The following is a 25,398-nucleotide window of genomic DNA, read 5'->3' as shown; positions in this document are numbered from 1 at the left end:
ACCATGTCCAGGATGTGCCCAGAGTCTAAACAACAGCTGCAAACATGTATTTTCTTATCTCCCTTTCCAATTTTGGCACATCTCCACATTGAACAATAGCCGTTGGATTGTCTATTTTCTGGCTAAAGGGAGACAATGGGAGTCAGCTTGAGCATGGTTTCTCTGTGTAGATCAAGGACAATTACTGTAATAAGAAGAGGACATTTTCAAGGAACTCCCCTTGCAGGGAACAAAAACCCGCAAGGCCGTGTGCCATGGCTCTTTTCCTGGAAGCATCAGCTTCTCCCTGTGCCCAGCACATGCTCTGACCCGCACTTGTGCGGCACTGCAGAGCTGTGGAGCTGTGCCTTAGGCTCACACCAACACCAAACTGGAGTGCTCCTTGTTCACTTTGGGGTTTTGGAAACTGGTCCCTTTCAAGGACTGGAAAGGCCTCAGACCACTTACCTGTGTGTAGGGGTACGAAATGGCATTGGGAGGAAAGAAAACTTGGTAACACCAAAACTAAAAATGAGGAATTCAAAGCATAGTAGAGAGAAGGGTTCACACCACTGCGTCTGTCCTGCTGGCACAGGAGCTGGGCCACCTACCTCCTGAGTGAAGTTTTTCTAGTGCCCCTTACCCATAGGATGTAAGGGAATGATGGAGCTGAGCTGGGATTTGCTAGGCAAATCAGTCTTTCCAGACTGATATTTTAAAATTCCATATGACTTTCTTTTTATTCCCCTTTTTCCCATGCAGAGTGTGCAACTTCTGCTACAAACCAGTTTGGGTACAAAGCAGCAACACCCTCTTGCGTGTATTTCTGGGGAAATGAAGCCTCCGGGCTATGAAAATGGCTTGGGATGTAGAGCAGGTGGAAGCCTGTGGGTGGGAGGAGGCAAGAGGTGAGGCTGGTCCTGCCGCCTGCCTGGAGGCCAGCAGGCATGGATGATGGCCCTGCTGCGCTGCCTCTGCGCGGGGCCGGGCAGGGGCTGCTGGCTCTCGGGGGTGTTTCTCCATGCGGTGTCTGGTCAGGTGCTGGCTGCGCACAGGCTGGAGCAGCATCCAGTCCGGCTCTGGACGTCAGCATGGGGAGGGGGAGGGAGCCCGGGCCGGCTCCGGCGCCGTTGCTGAGGCAGCAGGAGCCTCAGCAGCATCCCTGAGAGCCAGGCAAGCAAACTCCTCCTCCCTCCCGATCTCATCTCGTCTCTCTCCCTGCTTCCTTCGCAAAGATGGCAACCGAGGGGCTGCGCGAGAACGAGACCTTGGCATCGCTGAAAAATGAGGCTGAGACCCTGAAGGGCAAGCTGGAGGAGGAGCGGGCCAAGCTGCATGACGTGGAGCGTGAGTGGGGCCGGGTGCGAGGGACGCGGGCACCGCTGGGCGCTGCCGGGCAGGGACCGCTGCATGCCGGCACCACGGCCTGGCCTCGCCGGGTGGCCAGGAAAACACCCTGCTGCGGCCCGAAATGAGCGCAGCTGGAAGCCGGGGCCGCTGCCCGGGAAAGGCAGGAGCGCCGCTCTGGAGCGGAGCGCGGAGAGAGCTGCCCCGGGTCCGCTGCCAGGACAGTCGGTTTTCCACGCTTGCTGAAGCCCAGCTGAGAGCACGACTGCTGCGCTCGGCCGCGCTGCTCAAACAATGCACGGCTCCGTGATGGGATAAATAGGAAGCGGATGGGGAGCAGAGGCGGCGCAGCCTCCCTGGGTGCTCAGTGCCATGCAGTGCCCGCCGGGTGGGCAGGCAGTCACCCCGCAGCGCCCCAGCCGCTTCCTGCGCCGCGTTTGGGGTGGGAGGCGGGAGGGAATGGCCCGCGGAGCATCCCTGGTGGTTTCTGAGATGTGTTTGCATCGGTTCGGTGTTCATCTTGGTGGCAGAAACAAAGATTAAACCTAGCCTTGGGGAACTGGGTGGGAAGTCTCTTTAAGGAGGCCAGGATTTCACCCGAGGTGAAAGGGCTTAAAAAGGAACCTTGTTTCCAAACCCAGCTCCTTCTCCCCGCTCCTTCCCCAAGGAAACAACTTGCAGGGATCCAGTGCTGATTCAGAGGTGCGGGGTGAGTCAGTGCTGGAGCTGTCAATGCGTAACTCACCGTTATCAGCTGCAGTTTCAAGACCCACGGTTAACGTAACACAAATGACATGGGCACATTTCAGCCCTGCCCTCCTCCCGTGCCCCCCGCCCCTGCTCAGGAAAAATAACCTAACCTTATTTTTATGGAGCTTCTAAAATACGTGTTAATTCGTCTGTCCTGAGAGATAAAAATCCTTTTATTTTTATTATTTAATGTTATGATTACAATGATATCATATGTTGCAGTTTAGGGGGTTTATTCCTCTGAAATCATATAGCTCACTCTAACAGAAATATTAATGGGTCATTAAAACTTTTCTTTCATCTGTTTGGATGCCTTTAATATTGGAAAGGAAAATGAGCCTGATCCAGCATTTAAGCTTTCAGTGTTCTGTCAGACTGAGGGACTGGAAAACGTCCTTAAATTTCAGGTGGCGAAGATTTAAGGGATTTTTTTTTCTGGAGTAAATAGAGCATTTTCTTGTCTAAATTAGACAATCACACATTATGTGAGTATCCTATTAATAGGAATCATTAAACAAATGGAGATGTCTTCATTACAGAAACATTATAAATCAGCATATTCCTACAGTATAATTTCTGTATCAGAAATAGTGAGGCCTCTTTAACAGACCTCTTAAGCATATGCTTAAATCCACTTTTGCTCACAAGGAGTTTTCCCTGTGATTTCAGAGACAGTGTAATTTTACATGCCATTGATAGTCATAGGACATTTATGTCTTTGTCACAAGTAGGATCTGTTGGAAGGCTGTGTTTGCATAGCTATGACATGATTTTGAAGACAGAAATCATATGGTGCTGTAGAACAAGGCTCCTTCATATTTCATATTATTGATTCTGTATCAGAGCTTTTTTTGCACTCATCTGCAAGAACTAATTCTGCAGAGATTGGAAGTTTCAGAACAAAGCATCTCTTCTGCTTTGGTTTGGGTGGTTTTTTCTAGTCTAAAATTGTATCTTGGATATTTCTTTGCTCTGATCATGATTTTCCCTCTATGGTTCCCAAAACAAACAGCTGGCTGAACTAGGATTGCCCTTATTTGTTCAACTGGTTTTGAACAGCAGCTCTCAAAAATGTGGAGAGAAAAAGGAAATACCAAGCGTGCATTTGATTTGCAATCTCACAATTTTAAGGATTCAATTCTACCGCTTAAAGTTGAGGTGTAAAGAAAAGTTTGTTCTGTTCACACAAACTGCCAGTGTTTAAGCCCAGAAGAGACCATTAGGACGAAATGGACTTCCAGCACAGAAAAGGTCAAAGACCCAATAGTATCTGCATCAAGTTCTCACCTCCTGTTCAGGCCAAATGATACGTTTTAGAACAAACAGCCTGTTTTACCTGGACCTTTGTAGAACCACTCAAGCTCCTTATTGGCTTTAGCTGATCTGCTTGCCTGAGTGCATAATTTTCAGCTATCTTGAAACAATATTGGAGAATGCTTCAAAATAATTATCTGCCTCTAAAACCTGTGCTAGGCGGGTGCAGGATTATTATGGCTGTGGTTGGAGATAAGCGTCCTCAGAGAATCAGAAAGGCTAAACCAGACAATTCCAGCATCAGCTGCGTTGACATAATGGGAACACTTTGTCCATTGTCTGTGAAACGTTTGTTTTCTCAGATATGTTCTGGACACAGGCATCTTTCCAGCTGCGACGATAACCTCCTGTCCTGTGTTTTCATGTCTTTTGGTTGGATCATTTGGCAGGTGTCCATGGGTGAAAGTAGGGGGAATGTATCTTTCCTCAGTGGATTGGTATGCTGCTTTCTCAGAAACTTGCTTCTGACCTCATGTTAGAGATAGTGGGGACAAACTGTCAGGGATGGTGAACAGTATTTGTCCCCTGGCTGGGTTAGACTGGTTGAGCAGGTAAATACATTATTCCGGCACAGCCTGTGGGGCTGGTGGTTTTGAAAGGCAACTCCCGAAAAGCTGATCTACTGGAAATCAGTCTCTGCCTTAGGCAGAAGTTGTTCCCTGACCCTGGGCCATGAATGGAGCTCAAAGTTAAGGATGCCTGCTCTTGATGTGCCAGCCCTTCCTGGCCCATGAGCTTTCTTGCAGTGCTAGAAAAGTGACAAAGCATGAAGCAGCAATGCAGCTGCAGAGCGATCACCTGCAATGTGGGGTGTGGAGCTCAGCCTCCAGCATGGCACTGAAAAACTTCGTATTGCCTTCACCATCCCATTAGAGCATGTGAGCTTCTGCATTCATGTCAATTATTGGGTCAGACCTTGCCCCCTTAGCTAACAGCAGCTGGATCTTAGGCTTGTGTGTGGACAAACAACACAGGTAAGCACTGGAGCCTATTAGCTCTGCTCTAGACAGAGTAATTTTTAGTTCTGGTGCCTCAGGACCTCTGCTCTGCTGTGAGACTTCACCCCCACCAGGCAATGCTACTCAGCAAAGTTCCTTGCCTGCCCACTGTTCCTCTTTCCCATAAAAGAAAAAGCTGAGCAATCCATGAAGTCATTAATGGCCATAGACACTGTTGAGAAGTCGGGTAGCGCACTTTAATAGTAAATGCCAAGCTTCCCCGCTCACTCAGAGCTGTCCTGGCCCTCAGTGCTTTCCTGGCCACCAGAAGTGATGGCACAGCAGAGAAGTGTCCAGCAGCGGTGGCTAGTACCTGTCTCACACTGCACCAGCCCTGCAGTACTGAAAGACGATGGCAGCTGGGAGTCTCACATCTAGAAGAGTGTTTTATCATAGAAACTTTGGAGAATTGATGTTATCCCCTTCTTTTGTATGATTTCTTTTTTGCCCAAGAGCCATTAGTGGGCTTCACTTCTGAGTACCTTGAGGCATGTGTTAGGCTGGAGGCTGGCTGTGCACTTTCAAGCTTCAGCCAGTTTAAGGATTTCTCAAGTAAGAGGGGGCAAGAGGGTAATCTGTTTTCCAGTTTTACTTGGGTGTGATGGTCTGCAAGAGCTGCTACAGCCCTCGAATTTCAGCTCTGAGTGAATTCGCCCTTATCTTTGGTAAATATGTTCATACACTGCTCACCTTGGTTTAACTACCTGCCAGCTCTGAAGCAGAGTTCATTGGCTTGCACTATAGGCTCAAACTTCAGGGATTACTTCCTCCAAGTAGCATTACTCATAACATAGAGATTTACCAGGGAAGAGCTTTGATGCAGGGCTCGCTAACCATCAGCTGTTTGCAGTTCATCAGGTGGCAGAGCGTGTGGAGGCGCTGGGCCAGTTTGTGATGAAGACCAGGAGGACGCTGAAGGGCCATGGAAATAAAGTTCTCTGTATGGACTGGTGCAAAGATAAGAGAAGAATTGTGAGCTCTTCCCAGGTACGCTGTTGGGCAGCCGTTTCCAAAGCTGGTGTTGGGCACTATACAAATCTTCTGGCTGTGCTATGTGCCACTATTTGCAGATGATACCTGTGTACAGTGTAAATGTTTTCAAGGTGCCATTGAAGCAGTTCATTGGCAATGTATTTGTTTAGAGAGTATAAATCCAAGATCATCACTACACCTGTTGTAGCTAATACCCTAAATATTTCTTGTCCAGTCATATATGTTTTCCCCATATTCCGTACTACAATAGAAAATGGAGCACATCTGAGGCCACTTTTATTTCCTTGCTCTTTACAGATGAAATATTTAGTAACTATATCAGTTTATGTGTTCAGAGAAAATAACCAGGAAAAGGGAAGGGTGAAAAAGACTTGTGTGCACAGTTTTCATCTGCAGTCTGTGTACTTGCTGCAGCCTTGAGAGTATCAAACATCCTCCCAGACTTACTGCTTTTACTTGGGCATGTTGAGAAACAGTCTTAACACCTGCTCCAGACCAGTCTCATGAGCCGGAGGAGGTAATGAGATAATTACTTTCTAGACCTCCTGGTTCATCCTGAGCCCAGTATGGCAGTGAGTGAGCTCGTTGCATCTCACAGCTGTTCATTGACCTATATGAAATCTGTCAGGGGTCTCACTTGAGGGATAAAAATAGGCAATCTGCATTGCAAGCCACCTTCAGTTACTGCGAGTCTTTACCATTCATGGTGATCTCAACACAGAGTAATTTTAAATAATTGATGTCACATTTTCTGAAGTGGTTAAAATGTCAGTGTGCAGCTCAGAAAGCTGAACAAGGCAAGTTTTAATGCAGTTCAGCGTTTTTTACTCTAGTTAGGAACCATAGTGAGTCCAGGTAGACCAATAAATGTTGCTCAGTAATAAACATTTTGCTTTTGTGATGCAGGGAGGATAACAATATTACGTGCATAAGGCATTATGTGTATAGCTGCCATGAGTGTAGCTGGCATACACAAAGCACTTGTGTTGCTCTCTGTGGAAGGTTCTCACAATGGCAATTTAGCAGATTGTATCAATGGTTAATTGAAGGTTAAGTAAGTGTAGAGAGAAGGGAAAACCAGGGAAATGCAGGAAAAGGAAGATGAATAAACTGTGTAATGTCCATAAATAGTCCCCATGAGTGCTGCCAGTTCAACAAGTGATTTGTAACACAGGCCACCTCTTGTATTTGTAATGCTCTCTACTGGTCCTGCCCATCCTGCAAGTGAGAGGATTTCTCATAAACCCGCTAAAAGGGAAGGGGATGAGGGGAAGGGAAATTAATGTTGGCTTAAAAGATGGGGTTTTTTTAGTCATCTCAGTGAGAAGGAAATACACCTTTCTTCTGGCCAAAGGCGTAACTCGCGCTACTGAGGAGTGTCTCCTTGGTGCTTCACTGTGACCATCGTGCCCTTGTTAAAATGGGGATAAAAATCTAATGACATAACAGACTGGGGGATAGAATTGAGCAGCAGAGTTTTCCCATATCTAGGAAGCAGGCTGACAACTATGTCTTTGGAAGGCCTCAGCTTCTCTCTCTGTGTGCTTTCATTTAGGATGGGAAGGTGATCGTATGGGATTCCTTCACTACCAACAAGGTAAGTGAAGCTTCAGCAGAAGTCTGATTCCTGTGCACAGGGGAGATGACAGTGGGATAAGATGAAGGGCTGAGGGCTCGCAGGTGTCACAGGGGGCTGCAGGTTGATAGGATAACATGCAAACCTCCCCCAGCATGTCAAACCAGGGGTCCCAAGGGACAACCACCTCCCTTGACCCGTCTCTGAGCAAAGTTCCTGTCAGGGCATGGGAGTTTCCTGTGGTGTCAGTGGGAGGCTCTGATCCAGCCTCTTTGCTGACAGGGAGGGATCCCAGCTGGGGGCATAGCCCATCCAGCAAAGCAGAGGCCCTCCCTGGGTATCCCCATACCAGGTGCCATATGTGGTAACCGGGGATCCTTCAGCTGTGGTGTTCACTGTGCAATGGTGCCACTGCTCCTCCAGCCCCTGCCTGGGCTGCCTCATGGCTCCTGCTCCACACAGCTGAGAGAAACAGCTTGTTTGTCACTCAGTTTTACAGTGCAGCATAGGGATCTTTTACAGCACTGAGTAACCCAAATAAAACATGCTCTTTGATCAGGTTGGGGTGCGTGAATAAGGTGGCAAATGTCAGGACTGCCCATCCTGCTGGGTTCCGCATAAGGGCTGTCCCAGCCTTACATGTGAGTCATGGCTGGGGGAAACACCTTTCACTGACCCTCAGGATGTCCCACAGAAATACTGAACTTGCTACTCTACACTGTTTTCCTTGCACTGGCTAGAGAAACAGTGACATCCCAGTTTAAAGAGGTGCTGTGTTTCAGGAACACGCAGTGACGATGCCGTGCACCTGGGTGATGGCGTGTGCGTATGCCCCCTCTGGATGTGCCATTGCTTGTGGGTAAGTTCCCCGTTCCCACAGCTGCTTACACAAAGGAGTTAGCTTGATCGGTCGTGGTGTCCTCGTGCCTTTAGATGCTGACAGCTAGAAGTTTTCATGCCTTGATTGTGGGCGGAAGGACTGTGTTCAGTGCCTCTGATTCTATTCCCATAATGGCTCGTACATATTAACTCCACTGACTTCAGTGCAATAACATTTGTTGTGTAAGCATGGAAAACAATCCTCTTTCAGCATTTATATCATGGGTTAAGAATTCTGCATGCATGCAACTTCCCTATTCCAGTTTGGTTATGTGTTGGATGTATCTTTTAAAGGAGAGAGGTTTTAACTGTGGTCTTACTTTGCACTTTTTCTTCTATAGCATAGACATTAGTCATGAATGATAACCAGCACGTGAATAGATCTTGCCAAGATGGGGTGGGGAGAAGTAACTCCATCCTTTATAATCTGCTTTAAGTTTTCTGAGGACACAGGTTCAAAAATACTGAGTTTATGCAGGGGAGGAAATAAAGATGAAATGTTGGCAAAGCATCTTTTCATAAGAGACTGGGTGGATCAGACAGACAAAGCAAGCTTGGGGCGAGAGAAAGGAACAAAGGGAGACTTCACTGCAGCTTGCAAATCCAGAAAGCAGCAGGCTGAGACAGACAGACTGACTCCACAAATGTGTGTAGAGAGGGAGTCCGGAAACAGGATGGCTTTGATTGAATCTCGAAGAATGGCAAGAAAGCTCTGTCTTCATACTTGCAAGAGAGACAGCGGGGGCACGCATGCATTGCACTACCTAATTCTCTGTTTCTGTTGTCCTGTCAGTTAAGTGTTGTGCACGTAATACAAGGCACAGAACCAGCACTGGTGGTGTGCTGAGATCCCAGCGACCATGGCAGGGCTGATCTAGTACGGCTCTAGAAAGGGGTCAGACACAAGACAGAGCCTCTGGAAAAGACTCCTGCATTTGGCCTGGGAGACACGTTTTAACTGGTGCAACTGTCCAGGAAGGACGTGTCAGCTATAGAGATCAGTGCTTCTGCTAAAGCCCTGTCTTCACCCCGCTACTTGCTACACCATCTCTTCCATAGGAGTTAGGTTAAATTTGCCCAGGTAGTTAGATAATGATGCTTTATTACTGATGCTCAGTGACAGATGTCAACCAAAAGCCGTCAGTTTGGCTCTATGTGAAGCTACCCCTGAGGTGACTGCTCTGTCACCTCCCGGGTTATACTTTGGTGAGGTTTCATTCAGTGCCATTTATAAACTCCACGAGGGTCAGAAATACCGGGCGCAGCTGTTGGAGTTCTGTAAATCAGCCAGGCTGGTGAGGCAGCTGGGGCTTCCCTGCGAGGGGAGATCCCGGGCAGCACAATACAGGGAAGTCGGTACTTGTAAGGGTTTGGCAGCGCAGCACTGACAGGTGGTTTCCTTCTTATCACCACTCGCCTTTTGTCGTTGCAGTTTTAACCAGTTCTACCCTCTCTCTGTTATTGCTATTATTGCTCTCTTCAGTGGCCTGGACAACAAGTGTTCTGTGTACCCTCTGACATTTGACAAAAATGAGAACATGGCTGCAAAGAAGAAATCGGTTGCAATGCACACAAACTACTTGTCTGCCTGCAGCTTCACTAACTCAGACATGCAGGTAAATGCATTCCCTACCCGCTGCTCGCTGCCCTGCAACACTTAACATGAGCTGCACTCGTATGTGATGCAAGCCACCTTCCTTGCACTCAGGGCACCCAGGGCCATGTCCTGCTCCATGCAGGGGCTGCTGGAACACCCTCGCTGAGGGCAAAGAAGATGCTGCAAAAGCTGCTGTAAGAAGATGCTTGTCACAGCCCACAGCCAGGCTGTGATCCCTGCGCTTCCACAGAGGGAGCTCACTGGTACCTGTGTGTTCTCTGCTCACTGGGTCTGTGCTGGCTTCTGCTTTTAGGAGCAAAAACTAACACAAGTAGTGAAAACCCCAGTTTCACCAGGACTAGGTTGGGTATGTGCTGTGCCAGCCGATGGAGACTGTGTTGTTTGACTGCTTTATCCTGCGTATCCAGCCCGCTTTTGCTTTAATTCTTAGTATTTTTGTTGAGTAAGATGTTCGAGGTTGAGGATGGCCCTGCAGGGCCAGCCCTGTGCTCTCTACATGCAGTGATGTGTTCCCTTGAGGAAAAGGGGTGATGCTATCCTCATCTGTCAGCAGCGGAGGTGGAGCAGAGAGGCCCATGGTGGGAGACAATGGCAAAGCTAGGAACTAAATGCAGATCTTATGAGACCAGGCCAGCCTTCCTCTGTAGTGAATATCAAAGATCTCTTTCTCCAGGAGCATGAAAGATGATGAAAGGAGCCAAGATAATTCCCTGTCCTCTCTGGTTTTTGAATTTCATTGAAGCTCTGCTCAGTGCAGCTCTGCAGCAAAATAAGTGGCAGAAGAGAGCATTTTCATTGCTCTCTGTGTCAGCAGAGCTGCTGGAAAGGGAATACCTTGTCCCCTTCTTCCAGATACTTGGAGCTTTGCTGAAGGAAATATCAGCTTTCATTGCTTCTATTTCAGGACATGAGATGCCGAAGAGTATGTTGTTGTTTGTCGTTCTATGGTGCCTGCAATGACTCTGAGGTGCTAATTTAAGTGTATTGCCATGGAAACAAGTGGTGGAGGTACTCAGCGCTCAGGCTTGCTTAAGCCCTGACCTTACTGTGCAGGAGCCTGGCGTAATTAGAGCAGTCTAAATTAAGTGGAATGTTTTTGATGAGATAGAAAACCAGTATTCTCTTTCCTTGTCCATATTTATATGCATCATGATTAAATCCTATGAAAGGAGAAAGAATTATTTTTCATAGAAGACACAGAAAGAAAAGTTGGGTCTTTCTTCTCCATATTAAATACAGAAATCTGCATTGATATTGAAGATAATGTATTATTACTGTTAAATAATACCACAGAGGATTTAGATGCTTTATATTCAGTGATTCAGAGATTTTTCTAAAGACTTTAAAAAGAAATCTTCTTGTGATTGATAGGCTTATAAGTGATCATTTACAGCACTGCATGTTGCTATTGAAACAAATACAAACAAGCGGGTTGGCCAAGCTTCTGTTAGAATACTGTTATGTAGGGGATCCTAGAGAATCCCATATTTCTTATCTTTTCCCTTCTACTTAATGCCCCCTGAATTAAGATTACTCAGTAACAATAAGGGTGCACAGTGCAATCAGCACACTGTGCAGGAGCTTTCCTACCTGTGTGCGGAGCAGCTCTGCTCTCCCTTGCTTGTGTCACTGAGGGATGTGGTACCCGTCCTGGAGCAGCCCTAGCACATGGCAGAGGTCCAGCACCCACTGCCAGGTGCTGAGTGCTGCTGCTCCGCCGTGGCTGCTCTCTTAAACTATGGCTCGGTTTTCCCTCAGAGGAATGAAAGACAGGATTTTAGGAGCTGGTGTGCCCATAGGCAGTGCAGTGCAAAGAGAGATGCGGGGTGGTTCATTATTGATTAAAGCCACTCTCAGGCTATGTGAGTGCTGAGAATTGGGGTCCCACCCTTGCTCCTCATCATGTTCCCACCTGGGCCAAGACAAGCGCTGAGCTGCAGGGCTGGGTGACCTGCACCTTGTTCTCAGTGCCCCAGATCAGCCTTGCCAGAGGGAGCCTCCCCTCCCTCAGTACACAGAGAGCCTCGCTTCCTAAATTAGGTATGTACAGCTCGGCGGTGTGATAATGCTCCCCATGTGACAGTGCTCCATGTGTATTAATAGCAGCAGTTAATTAAGATCTCAAGTGTTTTGCTTAGGGCAGGCGGACATACTGCCAGTGTGGCTGGGCTGAGGAGCAGGACGAAGCCCGTGGAGATGGTGGAGGCGGCCGAGGTGAGGGTGGCCCCTTTGCCCTCACTGCTGCTCCCAGCCCTGGTAGGGGCTGTGTCCCTGCTCGCCCCTGCCCTGTGCAAGTGCTGCCTCTTGACACCAGGCACCAGGCAAGGATCCTCATCCGGTGCTGCTGGAGCGAGCGGGAGTCTGGTAGCAAAGATTGGTAATTTCCTTCTGGGCTTGGATGTTTTGGGTTCTTTTGGTTTGGTTTTCAACAGCAATGCCCTGACGTTAAGTCCATAACCTTTCTCTTTAAGCATTAGCTGCATTGCCAGCAGACCCCTTCCTTACCCCTTTAGCTATTCCTATTCCCCTCATATCTTTCTTACAAGAGCATATCCTCAGGGCTGGAAGTCTTCATTCCTCAGCCAAGAACAAATATGCCTCAGAACAGGGAAGTTCATTGATGTAGGCTCAAAAGCTGGTCAGAAAGACAAGTCATGACTTCTGCTATGATCATCTTCATGCATTGGTGTCTCTGTACTGCAGGATTCGGAACAGTTTGTTCTGCAGCTTTGCAGACCTCTGTTTATGGGAGGAGTTTTTGGAGCATCTATCAGACATGTTCAGTGTTTGACTTTTGTGCAGCTCTGTGAATGGTTTCAGGATTGCCTGATCATTTTCTTCTTGACGAGTATTTTCTTGCTGATTTCTAACTACCCATTGCGGTCCCTTGAGTTTTCTCACCGACCGTGAGAAAAACCTGTGTGCAAGGCTGCGAGCTCTCCTGCGTTCACACTTGCCTCTTCCACGCCAGCACACAGCGGCTCTTTCACCCTACAGAACCTGCGATTGTATAACAGCTTCGGGTGCCAAGGCGGAGTTTTGATCAATTGACCATTGTCAGGATTTAGGCACAATAACAAGCACTGACCACAAGCGCTGTAGCACATGAGGGAAGCTGGGAGCTGGGTTTGGTCAGTGTATGTTCAAGCCGTTTCACACACAGATGGTTTTGGACAAGTGAGAGGCGATGGGCTTACAAACAACTGTCTAGACAGGCTTACTTCCCTTTCAGAAAATCCATGCCTTAAGCCCAATTAATTGAGGTTAACCTGGCTATTTCAAGCAGAAAGAAAAACTTAGGGAGCTAAACAGGTATACTTGACTCCAACAGTTCTGCTCTTTACCCAGGCTGAATTACAGCAGCTTAAATATGGATAGGGTTAAATACAGCGGCAGACAGGAATACCAATCTGGTTCTACCTCCTTTTTGGAGGATATGGAAGTGCCAGCAGATCCTTGTGGCTATCAGTTCTCCAAACCCACTGCATAAAGCTGACCATTATCGAAGCTATGAAGATAGAGCTGTCCGTTCCACTCTAGCTTCTTTCCTTACAAATAAAAACCATAAACTGTGCTTAGGTTCACGTAGAGTTTATGGCTTTGATTTATTGCGTGTTTTATTAAATTAAAGCTCTTCTTGGTGTGTTTATAGGACGTCACTTGTTTGTGAACTTGCAGATCATCTGATTTTTGCATTGTGACTCTTCTTGCCACATCCTATAGATCCTGACAGCAAGTGGAGATGGAACTTGTGCTCTGTGGGATGTGGAGAGCGGGCAGCTTCTACAGAGTTTCCATGGTCATGGAGCTGATGTCCTGTGCCTGGATCTGGCTCCCTCTGAAACAGGAAATACTTTTGTCTCTGGGGTAAGCAGGAGCTTCCTATCATAATATAAAATTCAGGAATGTGTAAAAGGCAGCAAAGGAGGAGGCTCGTGATCTTGTTGAGAGAGTGCTGGAGTGTGTGTTGGAAGCCCTAGTGCAATCCACTCATTGCAAGCACATTTTCCAAGCTGGAGCAAATTAAACCCCTGAGTGTGGGGTCAAACCCACCCAGCCAGTCTGACTGCAGTTCTGCTTACTTAGCAAATTCCACCCCACACCAAAGCAATCCAGCCTGACATCAAAACAACGCCTCTGCGGGGCAGGGAAAGGCTCAGAGTCAGAGCAGCGGGCTCGAACCACAGCAGAGGTGTGAGCCCCTGTGGACAGGAGCCTGGCACAGCAGATGACTTCCCCCATTTGGCTGCTCTCTGGTGACCAGCTCTCTGGAGCCAGACGGGGTGTGCCAGGCGGCTGCTCAGGGCATCGAAACGGGGCCACAAATAACATGCGTGCCACGGTGTCCCTCAACCGCTCCTAGAAGCCAAGAGGTAGCTTGGATGCTGGTAAACCCCCGTACAAGTTGGAGCAAGGAGAGGAGGTGTGGCCACATCTTCAGCTGTTGTTGAGTCCCCTGTGCCTTCCAGCGGTACCAGAGGTATTTAAAGCCCCTTCGCCGGTGGAACACTGCCCGCTCCCTGTCCTGGCCCAGAGGAGCACACAGCCCTCGCTGGGGCTGCAGCACTGCTCCAGGAAAGTACCTGGGGCAACTCCCACATCTTGTCCTGCTGCTGAGGGATCACTGATCCAGGCAGCTGAGCCATTGCCATGCAGCCTGGCAGTGAGGCAGGCAAGGCGTAGGTGGGATGGGGTCAGCTCCTTTTTGAGGTGCTTCTGGTCTTTCCCACATCAGGGTGTGCCGGTGAGAGCCGGCAGGAGCTGAGATGACCTCTCCTGCTGAAGGCAGGCTACTACCAGTCATTTTGCTGGAGGTACCTGGTTTCTGAGCCCCACCAGCACTGGCACAGCACTCCTGTGCTTGCTGATGGAAACGGCCCTTGTGCAAAGGGTGCCAACCATGGATTAGGGGATTCCACCTGTGCTCAGCATCATGGTCCCATCCCTGCACAATAAACCTGGGCCTTTTCTGTTCTGGCTCTTCTGTCACATTTGGCTGGCCCATCAGGAGCATATCCCAGCACACTGGCCCAGTTTGCCTGCTGCTAGCACAGCTGCTCCGAAGCGTGACTGAAAGCTAATTCCATCCAAATGCATTACTCCTCCCGGGCTTTCCTGTCACCGAGCTTGCTTCCCAGAAAGGATAGATTCATTCTCCCTAGGAACAGCTCAGCTTATTATAGGGCAAAGAATCACAAGCAGCTATGGTACTGCTGAGGGAATATGTCATACTTTGTAGATGTAGCAGCTTGGGCATGTCTGTGCTTAGAGGGACTTGCTTAATTCATCACATGCAAAATACTACTTCAGTGAAGGTCTGTCTTATACTGTGTCAATGCAGGTAGAGCCAAAACAGTGCAACCTGAAGGTATGGTGGCATAGAGAGACTCCCTGTGCATTGTGCCTATGTAACACAGTAACCTTGAGCTGGAATAAACAATGACAATACATCAGCGTGTAGATTGGGTGCTGTTATATTTAGTGACTTAAGTGAAAATCCCAGCCCTCCTGGGGGAATTCAGGACTCCGTCCTGGGCTCAGTGCCCTCAGAGTGAGCTGGATGGCACTCAGGGGTCCCATCTCTCCACAGACGGTTGCTGGTTTCTCCTTCAAAACCTTAGGAGATAAATCACCAGTTTGTCAGATTGGTCTTGCCCCCAGACTCCCAGAGAGATCACTATGGACAGTGCACGTGGAAGCAATACAAAAGGCTGGGCTTGGGCTGTGGCAGGGCTTGAGAGGCAAATATGCTGAGTCCAGAATGTTCTCTGTCGTGTTTCGTTTCCTGTGTGCAGAAACCACAAGCTGGTACAAAGGAACATTACCTCTTTTAAATATGATATCATTAGCAGAAAACTGGGATTTCATTTAACAAGGGAATTAAAAAAGAGAGAGAAAAAAGATGTGGCTTGTGAGGAGACTTTAATTTAATTAGCAATCATATTTGCTTAAAAATAAATGATGTGTGGTACAGTCTGTTGGGCAGGACACAATCGCTTGGCAGAAACAGCAATGTCCTGACCTGCCCCATGATTCCACATGCCTCAGAGAGGCTGAGCCCCCCAGAGCCGATCCTACCTACAGCCTGCCCCTCAGCAGGGGCATATCTATTAAAATCTCCTGTTCCTCTTAAAAGACCACCACAATTGTTACAGCAGTTCAGACACCACAATTGAGACATCCCAGTTCAGACCATGACCCTACAGGTAAGACATAGTTCCTGCCCTGAGGACGTGTTGCAGAGTACATGGGCCAAAGCATTCAGCGTGTTGAGCACTTCACAAGCAGCACTGAATGTTAAATGGTCTTTTCAAAGCATTGCTTGGAAGGCAGGTTAGAGCTTGACAATGAGATGTTAAATGAGATGTTAAAATGAGATGTTAAAGTGCTGTTATGCTCTTTTCTCATCCCAAGCATGCCATTGAGCAGTGGTTGCAGAGGTTAACTGGTAGGACACTGTGCAAGAGACCCTCCAGATACACTTATTTCATTTTCTGTTTCAGTGTATGAAGAGAATTAGTTATAAAACTTTAAATGCTGCATATAAATTTTTTATACTGGGTATGTTAAGTGGTAAGAGAATGAGTCAGTAATGCAGCTCTGTGGGATGGTGGGACTGCAGGCACAGGTACAGCAGCAGCACAAGCACAGCAAGGCAGTGAGTGCTGGTTAGTGTGGGGCTGCCCGCACACCCCCCAGCCTGTCTGCACCCCACTGTGCTGCATGGCAGTGCTGTGCCCTTGCTGGTCTGCAGCACCACTGAGGCTCCAGCCTTGGTAGCATACTGTGCTCCTAACTGCAGCTGCATCAGACTTGGGGTACCAGTACAGCCAGTTCTGGAGCTGCTTTGCTGCTTAAATCCCCTCAGAGCAGTGATGTTCTGAGCCTTTTAATGTAGCCAGGCTTGATGACATGTATCAGACACATGAGTGATGAATGTCACCATTTGCACAACCATAGTGAATTTTTTTGTCTTATTAGGGATGTGATAAGAAAGCCATGGTCTGGGATATGCGGTCTGGTCAGTGCATCCAGTCATTTGAAACCCACGATTCAGATATCAACAGTGTCAGGTCAGTATGTTTCTGGAAGAGGACACATTTGCGATGTTGAGCAATGTGCTGGTTCTATTTTTGAAGTCTGACCTCATCCAAGTAATGTAATGTAATGTAATGTGTTCTGGTCTTTATTTCACTTGTGCACAGATACTATCCAAGTGGGGATGCCTTTGCCTCTGGTTCGGATGATGCCACGGTATGTCAATTTCTATATATAAATAAATAAAAGTAACCTAATTTAGGAGAGTTCTGCTACTTCCTGAGTCTGATTTTCCTAAAAGACTGGGTCATATCCACAGAGGACTTGCCTGTGACACCGAAGTTGCAGAAATACTATAATATAGTAAATATATTAATAATAAATAATAAAATTATGAAATACATATTACTATTAATGCATAATATTTATTATATTAATATAAATGGTACATATAATGCTGTAGGGGAAATCTAGTAGCACTTTGTAGGTCACCTCTGCAAACTTTTCTACATGAGGTACTGTCCAAATACTCATTTCAGATTTTCTGTGTTTTGAAGTTTCATGATCAGAATTACTTGTCTTACTGGAAGAGATTTGGCTTTCTATAGCTGTTGGTCACAAACAGAAGGAACCAGATGAAATGCTGCAGCTTGTGTCAGAAGCAGCAGCACAGTGCAAGGGTATAAATGGAACCTGAACATGAGTGTACATGTCCCAGCAAGCAGAGAGGCAGTGGGCTTAGTGCAGAGCTGGACAGACCCTCTCAGCACTGTGCACCCTGAGAGCAGGGTCCAAGGGTGGCCTTGGCCATGTACATCTCCTCCCTCTCAGCCTGAATCATTGCCAGGTCTTCACTGCAGTGAATCACCGCATCCAGGTTGTCCTAGATGATCTTCCTTATCTATGAGCAAGCTGCTAGGAGGGGCAAAGTATGTACTGACAGGTAATTGTGGTCAGCACATCGTATGCAAAATGCCACTTACCTCTTGGTGCCTCTGGGCCCCTGAGTCATGCACAGGGCTGGTGGCTCTCCCTGCAGCTGGTGGGTCCCCATGGAGGACCAGGCTCTGCCTGTACCACAGCCCTGCAGGGACTGAGCTGGCAGTTCAGTATATCTCCAGAGCACATGTCTGGGAGGCAGCTGGGATCTTGTTTCTTCTGTTTATTAAACATCACAGAGTTGCATGAGGATGAGCACTTTATAAAAGTACTCTGCCCTCATTGCATGTTTTGAGTCTACTGCAGTACTAGCTCAGCTCAATAGAATCATTCCTTGTGTCTTCACTGGATGTAAAGGTGATCTAAGGCTCTTCTGGAGACAGTGTACACTGCTTTGGGGTCTTAAAAGCTGTGATTAGAAATTAATACCTCTAGCACTGTGGTGAGCACAGCGGCTCTCTGCACATTCAGGAGCGGTACCGAGTTGCTGAGGTAGTGAGATGGAGAAATTGTCCATTATGAAATTCCAATAAGAGCACTCCCTTTTTATGCCCAGTACCACAGGCTCTTATTAATTTATTTGATTTTTTTCCCTCTCTCTTAACTATTCCTGACACCCCTGACTTGAGCAGGAGAATGGGAAATTCCATCTCTGTACTTCTGACAGAGGTTTTGACGGTTTCCATTTCTTTAAATGAAGAGGTTGGTGTTTTCAGTGTATATCCTGATGCGCTGACAGGTATCTTTGACCTGATCTGCATGCTTAGGGATTTCAAGGCACAGATAATCCTGACCGTCTGGAGGGAGACCGTACAAGCATGCTCACATGGCAATGCGGTCACCTGCGGTGACCCCAGCTCCCTATCAGGACAGCCTGATGGAATTATTCATCAACCTGGAGCACTGGAGACCTGGACTTCACATACCTGGCAGCTCCCCACCGCCGTGCGAATGAAACAGGCTCCCCTTTATGTGCAGGCTTGAACAGCAGTCGGGTTTTATTTGTAAAGTCTTAATATTAGCAACCCCATCTGGCCAGTGTTTGCTTAAACTTAACTTACTGAGGAAAGTTTTCGGTTCAAATAGATTAAAAAATGCATTTTGATTTCAGGCTAACAGACTGCTTTTATGCATGGCAATGAAGTCTGGTCTGACAGTACATTATTTCCATGTTAAACAATCCCAAGTATGCTGGCAAATGATAAAAACAGGAAGTGCAGGTTGTAGAGGTGATTGGGAATTTTCCATGAGAAATGAGCACCCAATGGTCTATATAAAAATGTATTATCTCACTTGAATTATTTTCATGTTGGGTTTTCAAACAGAGAGGCCGCATGGAAGGGCATGGGCTGCTTGCTGTCCTGTCTTACTCAGAGCAAGGACGACCATCTAGGCCTCCCCATGCCAAGGGGCTGTCTGAGCACTGTGCCATGTGCTCTGTGTTCTCAAAGGTTACTAGTGATTCAATCCTCTGTCTCCCAGACTCTGTATGTGGCTAAACTATTTCTTTGGAAACTGTCTCCCATGCACGTTCTTAGCAGCAGGATGCCTAGTATGTAGGAAACCATGGTGGGCAAGCAAGAGGGACTTTCAGTGGGTAGCCATGGTCCAAAGCCCACCACTCATCTCTTTGTAGCCGGACAGGCAGGAGGCTTACAGAAGAGGCTTACAGAAGCCTTTTCCAAAAGTTTGGAAAAGGTTTGGAAAAGCAAGTCCTTCACTCAGTTTATACAAAACAGCTTTGTTTTGCTTAGGTTGCTGTTAGACTCCAGAGGAGTCCCAGTTACAGCAGCCAGGAATAGCAGAAGGGAAGAAGCCAAGCAGCCACTTCCCGTGATGTGTTAGGCTGTGGTCCTTCACAGTCCCTTTTTTTTTAATGGAATGTGGTAGTCATTGACTCCAGCCTTTACTGAGGCATGTGTGTTGGTTTTGTTCTAATCCTAGTGTCGTTTATATGACCTTCGTGCAGACAGAGAAGTAGCAATTTATTCCAAAGAGAGCATCATTTTTGGAGCATCCAGCGTGGACTTCTCTCTCAGTGGTGAGTCCTGAACTTTGGAGGTTATCTTCGTGTTGGAATTTGAGGGGAACTATAAAGTTTTCCAGTTTAACTTGGTAAAGCATTTGTTATTAAAGGTAATACTAAGTACCAAAGGAAACATTTAATACATGGAAGACTTTTTGTCTCTGTAAAAGGAATTACTCTTTAAATAACCTCACTGGCTAATGCTTTGTTGTAGCAATGAAAAGTATTTTCCTGGCCCTACTGAAGGCAGGAAATATTTTGTCATTAACTACAGCTGGGCTAGAATTTCACAATAATGACTAAAAACATTTCAAAGGAAACAAGAAAGACTATGAGGCACACTTACACAAATAGCATTTAAAAGGACAGTAAATGACTAATAGTTAATGTATGTTAGAGGAGCATGAGGACATATATTACCACTTTTCACTGCAGATCTGGAGACATGAGCTCCAGTCTTCTCCCTCCTGCCCCAGCACAAACGCAGATTTGAATGGGGATGAGTGGGTGGTGAACTGCCATCCCCCCGGGACAGAAGCAAATGTCTCTGTCATGGTCACAAGCCCACAGCTCATCCCCTTGGGGACAATGAATCACTTACCCAATTGTCTACTAATCATTCAACCATTTGTATTCAACTTCTTGCTGAGCCGAATACCATTACCCTGCACTGGCTTTTGAAGTGCTCTTCAGTCTGTTGTGATTTGGAGTCATCCCCCTCTCTAATGACTAAACAGATTCTATATAATTTAGTTAAATTTAACTATATCTTTAACTAATGCATTTTAATTGGTTCAGCTTTCAGTATGGTTAGCTCAGCAGTGGAGCAGGGCTGCCTAACAGGAGTACAGCTAGCCTGGAGGAACAGTGGTCAAGGCTTGCTGTGTGCAGAGAGTGGCATGGGAAGGCTGGCTTGTGGCTCACTGGGTGATGGATGTCCTGCAGAAGGCCCTTGCTGCAGACAAGACCTTCCTTAAGACCTCACTTTGTAAAATCCCATTCTCTTTGTAGGTCGCCTACTGTTTGCAGGCTATAATGATTACACCATCAATGTCTGGGATGTGCTGAAAGGGTCCCGGGTATCCATTCTGTTTGGACATGAAAATCGTGTCAGCACCTTGCGGGTCTCTCCGGATGGGACAGCGTTCTGCTCAGGCTCCTGGGACCACACGCTTCGAGTAAGTGTTGGGGGCAGCTACGTTGGGTGCTTCTTTCCTTCTCTGATTGTTTAAAAAGAGGGGGTGAGTGGGAAGATTATTACAAGAAAATTGACTCTAGAGTGACTAACGAGGCTGTAAAAACATAGTGTAAAGCATGAGCAGAAAATTCCAATTTAAATATCCCCACAAAGTGCCAACAGAACTGTTGAGTTTTGAACTTGTGGGTTAAATAACATCACTGCTGCTGATGCTCTGTATGACTAACCTGACTGCCTTGCCAAATTCTGATTAAACATTGGATAGTCAATGTCATAAATGATTGTTCAACTCTCTCTCTGCAGATCTGGGCTTAACCTGAGATCCTGTATGCAGAATTGAGCGAAGACTGAAATCCTGGAATACAAAAACTGCATAAAAACACCACTCCTCAAAATCAAATACTTGCTATACCACAAAAGAGTGACATCAAACCCACAGGCTAACACAGCTAGGTAGAAAATGTAATCTGCTTGATCATATAGCAAGCACCAACCTGTAGTAAAATGCAATATTTTTAATTCTGTTTTGAAACTATCTTCTTTTATTAGAATTAGTTTAGATAATTAAAAAGGACTTTTCTCTGAAGTCACCTGTACCATAGGATTGAGTATTTCAGTGCACATTATGTATTTATTTGCATGAATTTAGTTCCTTTTTAAAGTAAAAAAAAGAAAAAAAAGAAAAAGAAAAAAGTTTAAAAAACCCCTGATTTCTGATTTTTATCAGGATGTAGCATAAGACTTTGGAAACATTCCATAGTAGCGCGTTGAATTCTGGTGGTGAAAAGTGGAAAGAAAATTAATTCTGATACTTTATGGTGGCGTTATGAATGACTGAAACTTGGTAGTAAGTAGAGGAGCAAAGGACTTATTGTGAAGGTACTGGCTGTTGTCATAAAAATGTATTTTTTGTACAGAAAAGGAATCCTTTCAATCCCTGTTTTTTCCTACTGTCTTTTTAGATAGAAATAAGTATTTCATCTCTGTTACCTGAATATAAAGAATCTAAATATATACAAACTGATAAGCTGCAAAAAGGAGGGATATAAACATGATTTACTTAATCATGAGGTAATACTTAACCAGTAGTTTCTTAGAAATTTTTAATTGTATCACTTGGTGAGTGAATTTTCTTTTACTTAAAGGAATATTACATGCTAAGCACTAAGGGATACTATACGCTGAGCACTAAACACTGCTATACTGATGGTCAAATCTTTTCCAAGTCAGTCATAGTCATTCTACAGTCACGATTCTTACTTGCATTTTGAGCAGTTCACACCACTTTGGCAGGGCACTGTAGCTTAAATGTGCATTGAGGCAGTATATTCCCATTTTAAGGCCCTTCTGCAATGTCAGAGCAGTGTAAGTTCATGCAAATGCCTGTCAAACCTTACAAGTCCAATCGTACAGTCCTTACTCCAACAGTAACCTCCTACTACTAGCATGGACATAGTTTTGTCATATTTAGAGTTGAGAATTCACAACAGTGAGTTGTTGAAAACCTGCTGCGAGCACAGTTCTGTCAGCATTTGACACCGTGCTCACCGGAGCATCTGATCCAGGAGCTGCTGGGCTTCAGGAAAGCAGTACAGCCGCATTGCTGGCAGCACCTAGCCCTCTGTGTGAGCATGGTAACGCAATACAGACTGGCAGGACTACGCCTGTGAGGAGCTGATGCTATAGAATGAAGATTTAATCAGATAAAGCTGAGATACAGTCATTTATACAACTACTGGGAAATTATATCTGCATTTATACGTTGGAAACTATTGAGTGTGTCACCTGAGCAAAGGCACATAGGGAGCAAAGTGCTGGAGTAATGCTGGGGGCTTGCATGGTCTGGCCTTTGAGATGCAAGTGGTGAGATACGTCTCCGAAAATATTAAAGACATGGTTTATATTTAGATTGAAACAAGAGAAAATAAGCTCACTGGAGTGGGCTTGATCACAAGCTCACTGATCACTGGAATTGACTGTTCACCCAGGTCTGATAATATCCTCATTCTATTTGAAAATGGGATTTCTTTACAATTCTATGAAAGTTGTGTTGGGAACAAAGTCTCCTCATTCATGAAAACATTAGGTTCCATGAATCCACAGTTACTCTAGGACACTGACATTTGTGTGAGCCTTCAGACTCTAATGAAATAGTCCAGCTGTTCTCACTTGGAAAAGCCAACTCTGATGCTTTGCAATGTTTGTGGCAAACTATCCCTGCAACAATCTGCACTACGGAAATGTCATATAGAGCTCACTGTGCAATACTGAGTCAATACACTGTACACATCTGATCAAAAGATTAATATTAATGTTTAGATAGTATTTATTGGTAAGATGTTTGTTTCAAACATACTACATTGTGTTGATACTTATGAATGGCCTAAATACAATAAATTGTATTTTACATATTGAGAACATGTATATACAATTTTTTTACATCAGTTAGGTATTTGTAATGGTAGCTATTTTTCCTGTTTTGGGGGATCTACTTTTTGCATCATACAGTTTCTGAGATCATTTGTCCTGCAAAAATCTAGGGTGAAATCCAGGTGGACTATAAAATTGCTTCTGGAATATCTTCTGGAAATACCCAAGGTGAGCCACAGCAACTGAGTCCTTGAAAGTACCTGAAACTCTACACGAGCTCCTTCTGCATTCAGGAGGCCAGCATCCAAGTTGTGCTTTCCTGCCCAGAAGGATCACAGGTAATGTGAATTTTTCTGTGCAGATCCAGTATGTGTTTTGCGGGAGCACAGGATTCTCCTCGCTTTGCAGTGGGACACCAGTGATAGCTGGGCACTGACACACTGTTGAGGGCTCAGGCTCTCACTATTTGGGTAAACCAGATGTGCAGATCTTGCGATTTGCATCTTGAGATGCAGCAGTTCAGCCTTGGCAGTAGAGGAGAATTGTGCTGGGGTCAGCTGTCCACTTCCACGTAGGTTTTGTGGTCAGCATGAAGTTGGCTGGTGGAAGTGCTCAGTTTAGATGCTGAAAAAACCCACATCCTTTATTTGGGCACATTGTTTCATTTCCTTCCCTCTGAGGGGAAAAGTGCTGAGCCAGCTTGTTCTGAGTGACAGCAGTACCCAAACCGTCACCAGTTCCAGTGATAATGAGGCTGGCATTACATCTTGCACCTCTGTTCTTAAGAAGGGAGAATTCCTTGCATTCCATGGTTCTTGCACTTCGGGGCTGGTAAGTCAGGCTTCATGGACTTGCCTCGTGTGGAAACCACCTTTTTGCTCCTGAGGGAACAGTGAAAGCCATGAGCCAAAATGAACTTCAACTTCCCATCAGATAAATGAAGACAGAGGAACAGGGCACTTACGTATCCCTTGTAGCTCTTACTCACTAAAGGTTGGCCAGGGAGGCTTTGGAAAACCCAGTGGTTTGAAATTCCCCCTTTGGTCTGGGAAGCTATTTGTGTCCCAGAAATGCCTCTATTCCTTTCCAGAGGGAGAGGTTTTAACCTGCATCTTGTCCTTTCCTCAGCACATCCCAGCCCTGGAGAACAGCCACAGCAGCTCTGTGTGCAGCAGTGGAGCAGCAGTGTCACATCCCAGAGCCCCAGCACTGGACCTACCTTCTTGACCCGAGCTGAGGTGAAGTAAAAGCAGCCTGAAAGGCTACACAAGCAGGATGTAACCAGGGTAAATGTATGGGAGCAAGCTATAGCCAGGGCAAAGTCACTATCGGACGGCTCCATCCTGTTAAACAGAAATGCTATATAAACAGGAAGGGTGGAAAAGGATATTGCAAGAGAAAGAGCAGCCTCTCCCTCTTGCTCTCCTGCTGTGAGGAATGCAATAGGAAATTCCTGCTGCAAGATTAACAATCGTAAGGAAAACTCTAGTTAAAAAAGCATGTGTGTAAAGCACTGGTGACAAGTAAAGATATTCCAGCTACTGCTCTAGCACATAAACACAGGCTTGATTTCCCCGCTTCAAAACAAAACAAAAGCCAAATATGGGGATGTAAAACTAAAACTTTGCCTGGGAATGACTCAGAGAGATGAGGCCAGTTCTTGATAGTGATCTGAGAAACTGCAATAGGGTTTATTCCAACCATCTATTTTTAGATTTTCTAGCCGGGATGTGAAATGGAGACAGAGAGCTGCGACTCCAGATAGACGCAGTGAAGCTGAGCAGTCCCATGCCAACACATTGGGCACCCAGATCCTGTTGCGTGAGGAGAGGTGACAGCTTGCCCCCATCCCAGGCTGCTGTGGCAGCGCCTCTCTCAGCACTGGTACGGGTCTGTGTGGGACAGCATGGTCACAGGCCACCACCCGAACCTCACCAGCAAACCAGCACTGAGCAGGAAGCACATGTTGGGTGCTGTCTGCCATAAATCTCGGTGTGGTGTTTATGGGAGTCTTGGTATCTGTTAAGGAGCTGATGGTACTCCCAGCTCGAAGGGCACAGCTGGGATGCAGGGGTGGCATGTGGCTGAGATGTCTCCATGGTGCTGCGCAAACGACACGGCTTGGCCAGTGTTGTTCTCTGCCGTTTCATTTTACACCAGCAGTGAAGGGCCAACCTTTGTACCGCAAAGGTCCTAATCCTAATTTTTGTCTGTAAGTCCATCACAGAGCAAACGCCACTGCGTTTGTTTGGTAAATACACAACGCGCTCAGCCCGCGGCCCTAGACAACCTGTCGCGCTCTGGTGCGCATCACACGCTGATGTGTGTGGGGGAAGCTATGAATAAAGAGGCATCTCTCCGCCCGCATCTGCC

At 46.4% G+C, this 25,398-nt stretch overlaps 1 protein-coding gene across 3 annotated transcripts; it reads left to right on the top strand.

The window, feature by feature from the left end:
* Positions 1–1,034: 1,034 nt before the first annotated feature.
* Positions 1,035–25,029, top strand: GNB5 (G protein subunit beta 5). 3 transcript variants are annotated; one of them, XR_010614744.1, is made up of 14 exons: positions 1,035–1,326; positions 5,239–5,375; positions 6,937–6,978; positions 7,740–7,816; positions 9,320–9,452; positions 13,178–13,321; positions 16,436–16,527; positions 16,660–16,708; positions 19,376–19,472; positions 20,469–20,635; positions 20,959–21,108; positions 23,196–23,363; positions 24,154–24,263; positions 24,740–25,029. XR_010614744.1 is itself a non-coding variant. In XM_065688925.1 (11 exons), exons 1-11 carry the CDS (start codon positions 1,215–1,217, stop codon positions 20,968–20,970), a joined length of 1,062 nt encoding a protein of 353 aa, XP_065544997.1. In that variant the 5' UTR covers positions 1,035–1,214; the 3' UTR covers positions 20,971–23,073. The 3 variants fall into 3 exon arrangements, 1 of the variants encoding a protein (XP_065544997.1); XR_010614743.1 differs by having other exon boundaries at positions 24,154–25,029; XM_065688925.1 differs by lacking the exons at positions 23,196–23,363; positions 24,154–24,263; positions 24,740–25,029 and having other exon boundaries at positions 20,959–23,073.
* Positions 25,030–25,398: the final 369 nt, after the last annotated feature.

Source organism: Lathamus discolor, chromosome 8, assembly GCF_037157495.1.
Source record: "Lathamus discolor isolate bLatDis1 chromosome 8, bLatDis1.hap1, whole genome shotgun sequence".
NCBI lineage: Eukaryota > Metazoa > Chordata > Aves > Psittaciformes > Psittacidae > Lathamus > Lathamus discolor.
This window is presented reverse-complemented; position numbering and strand designations above follow the sequence as displayed.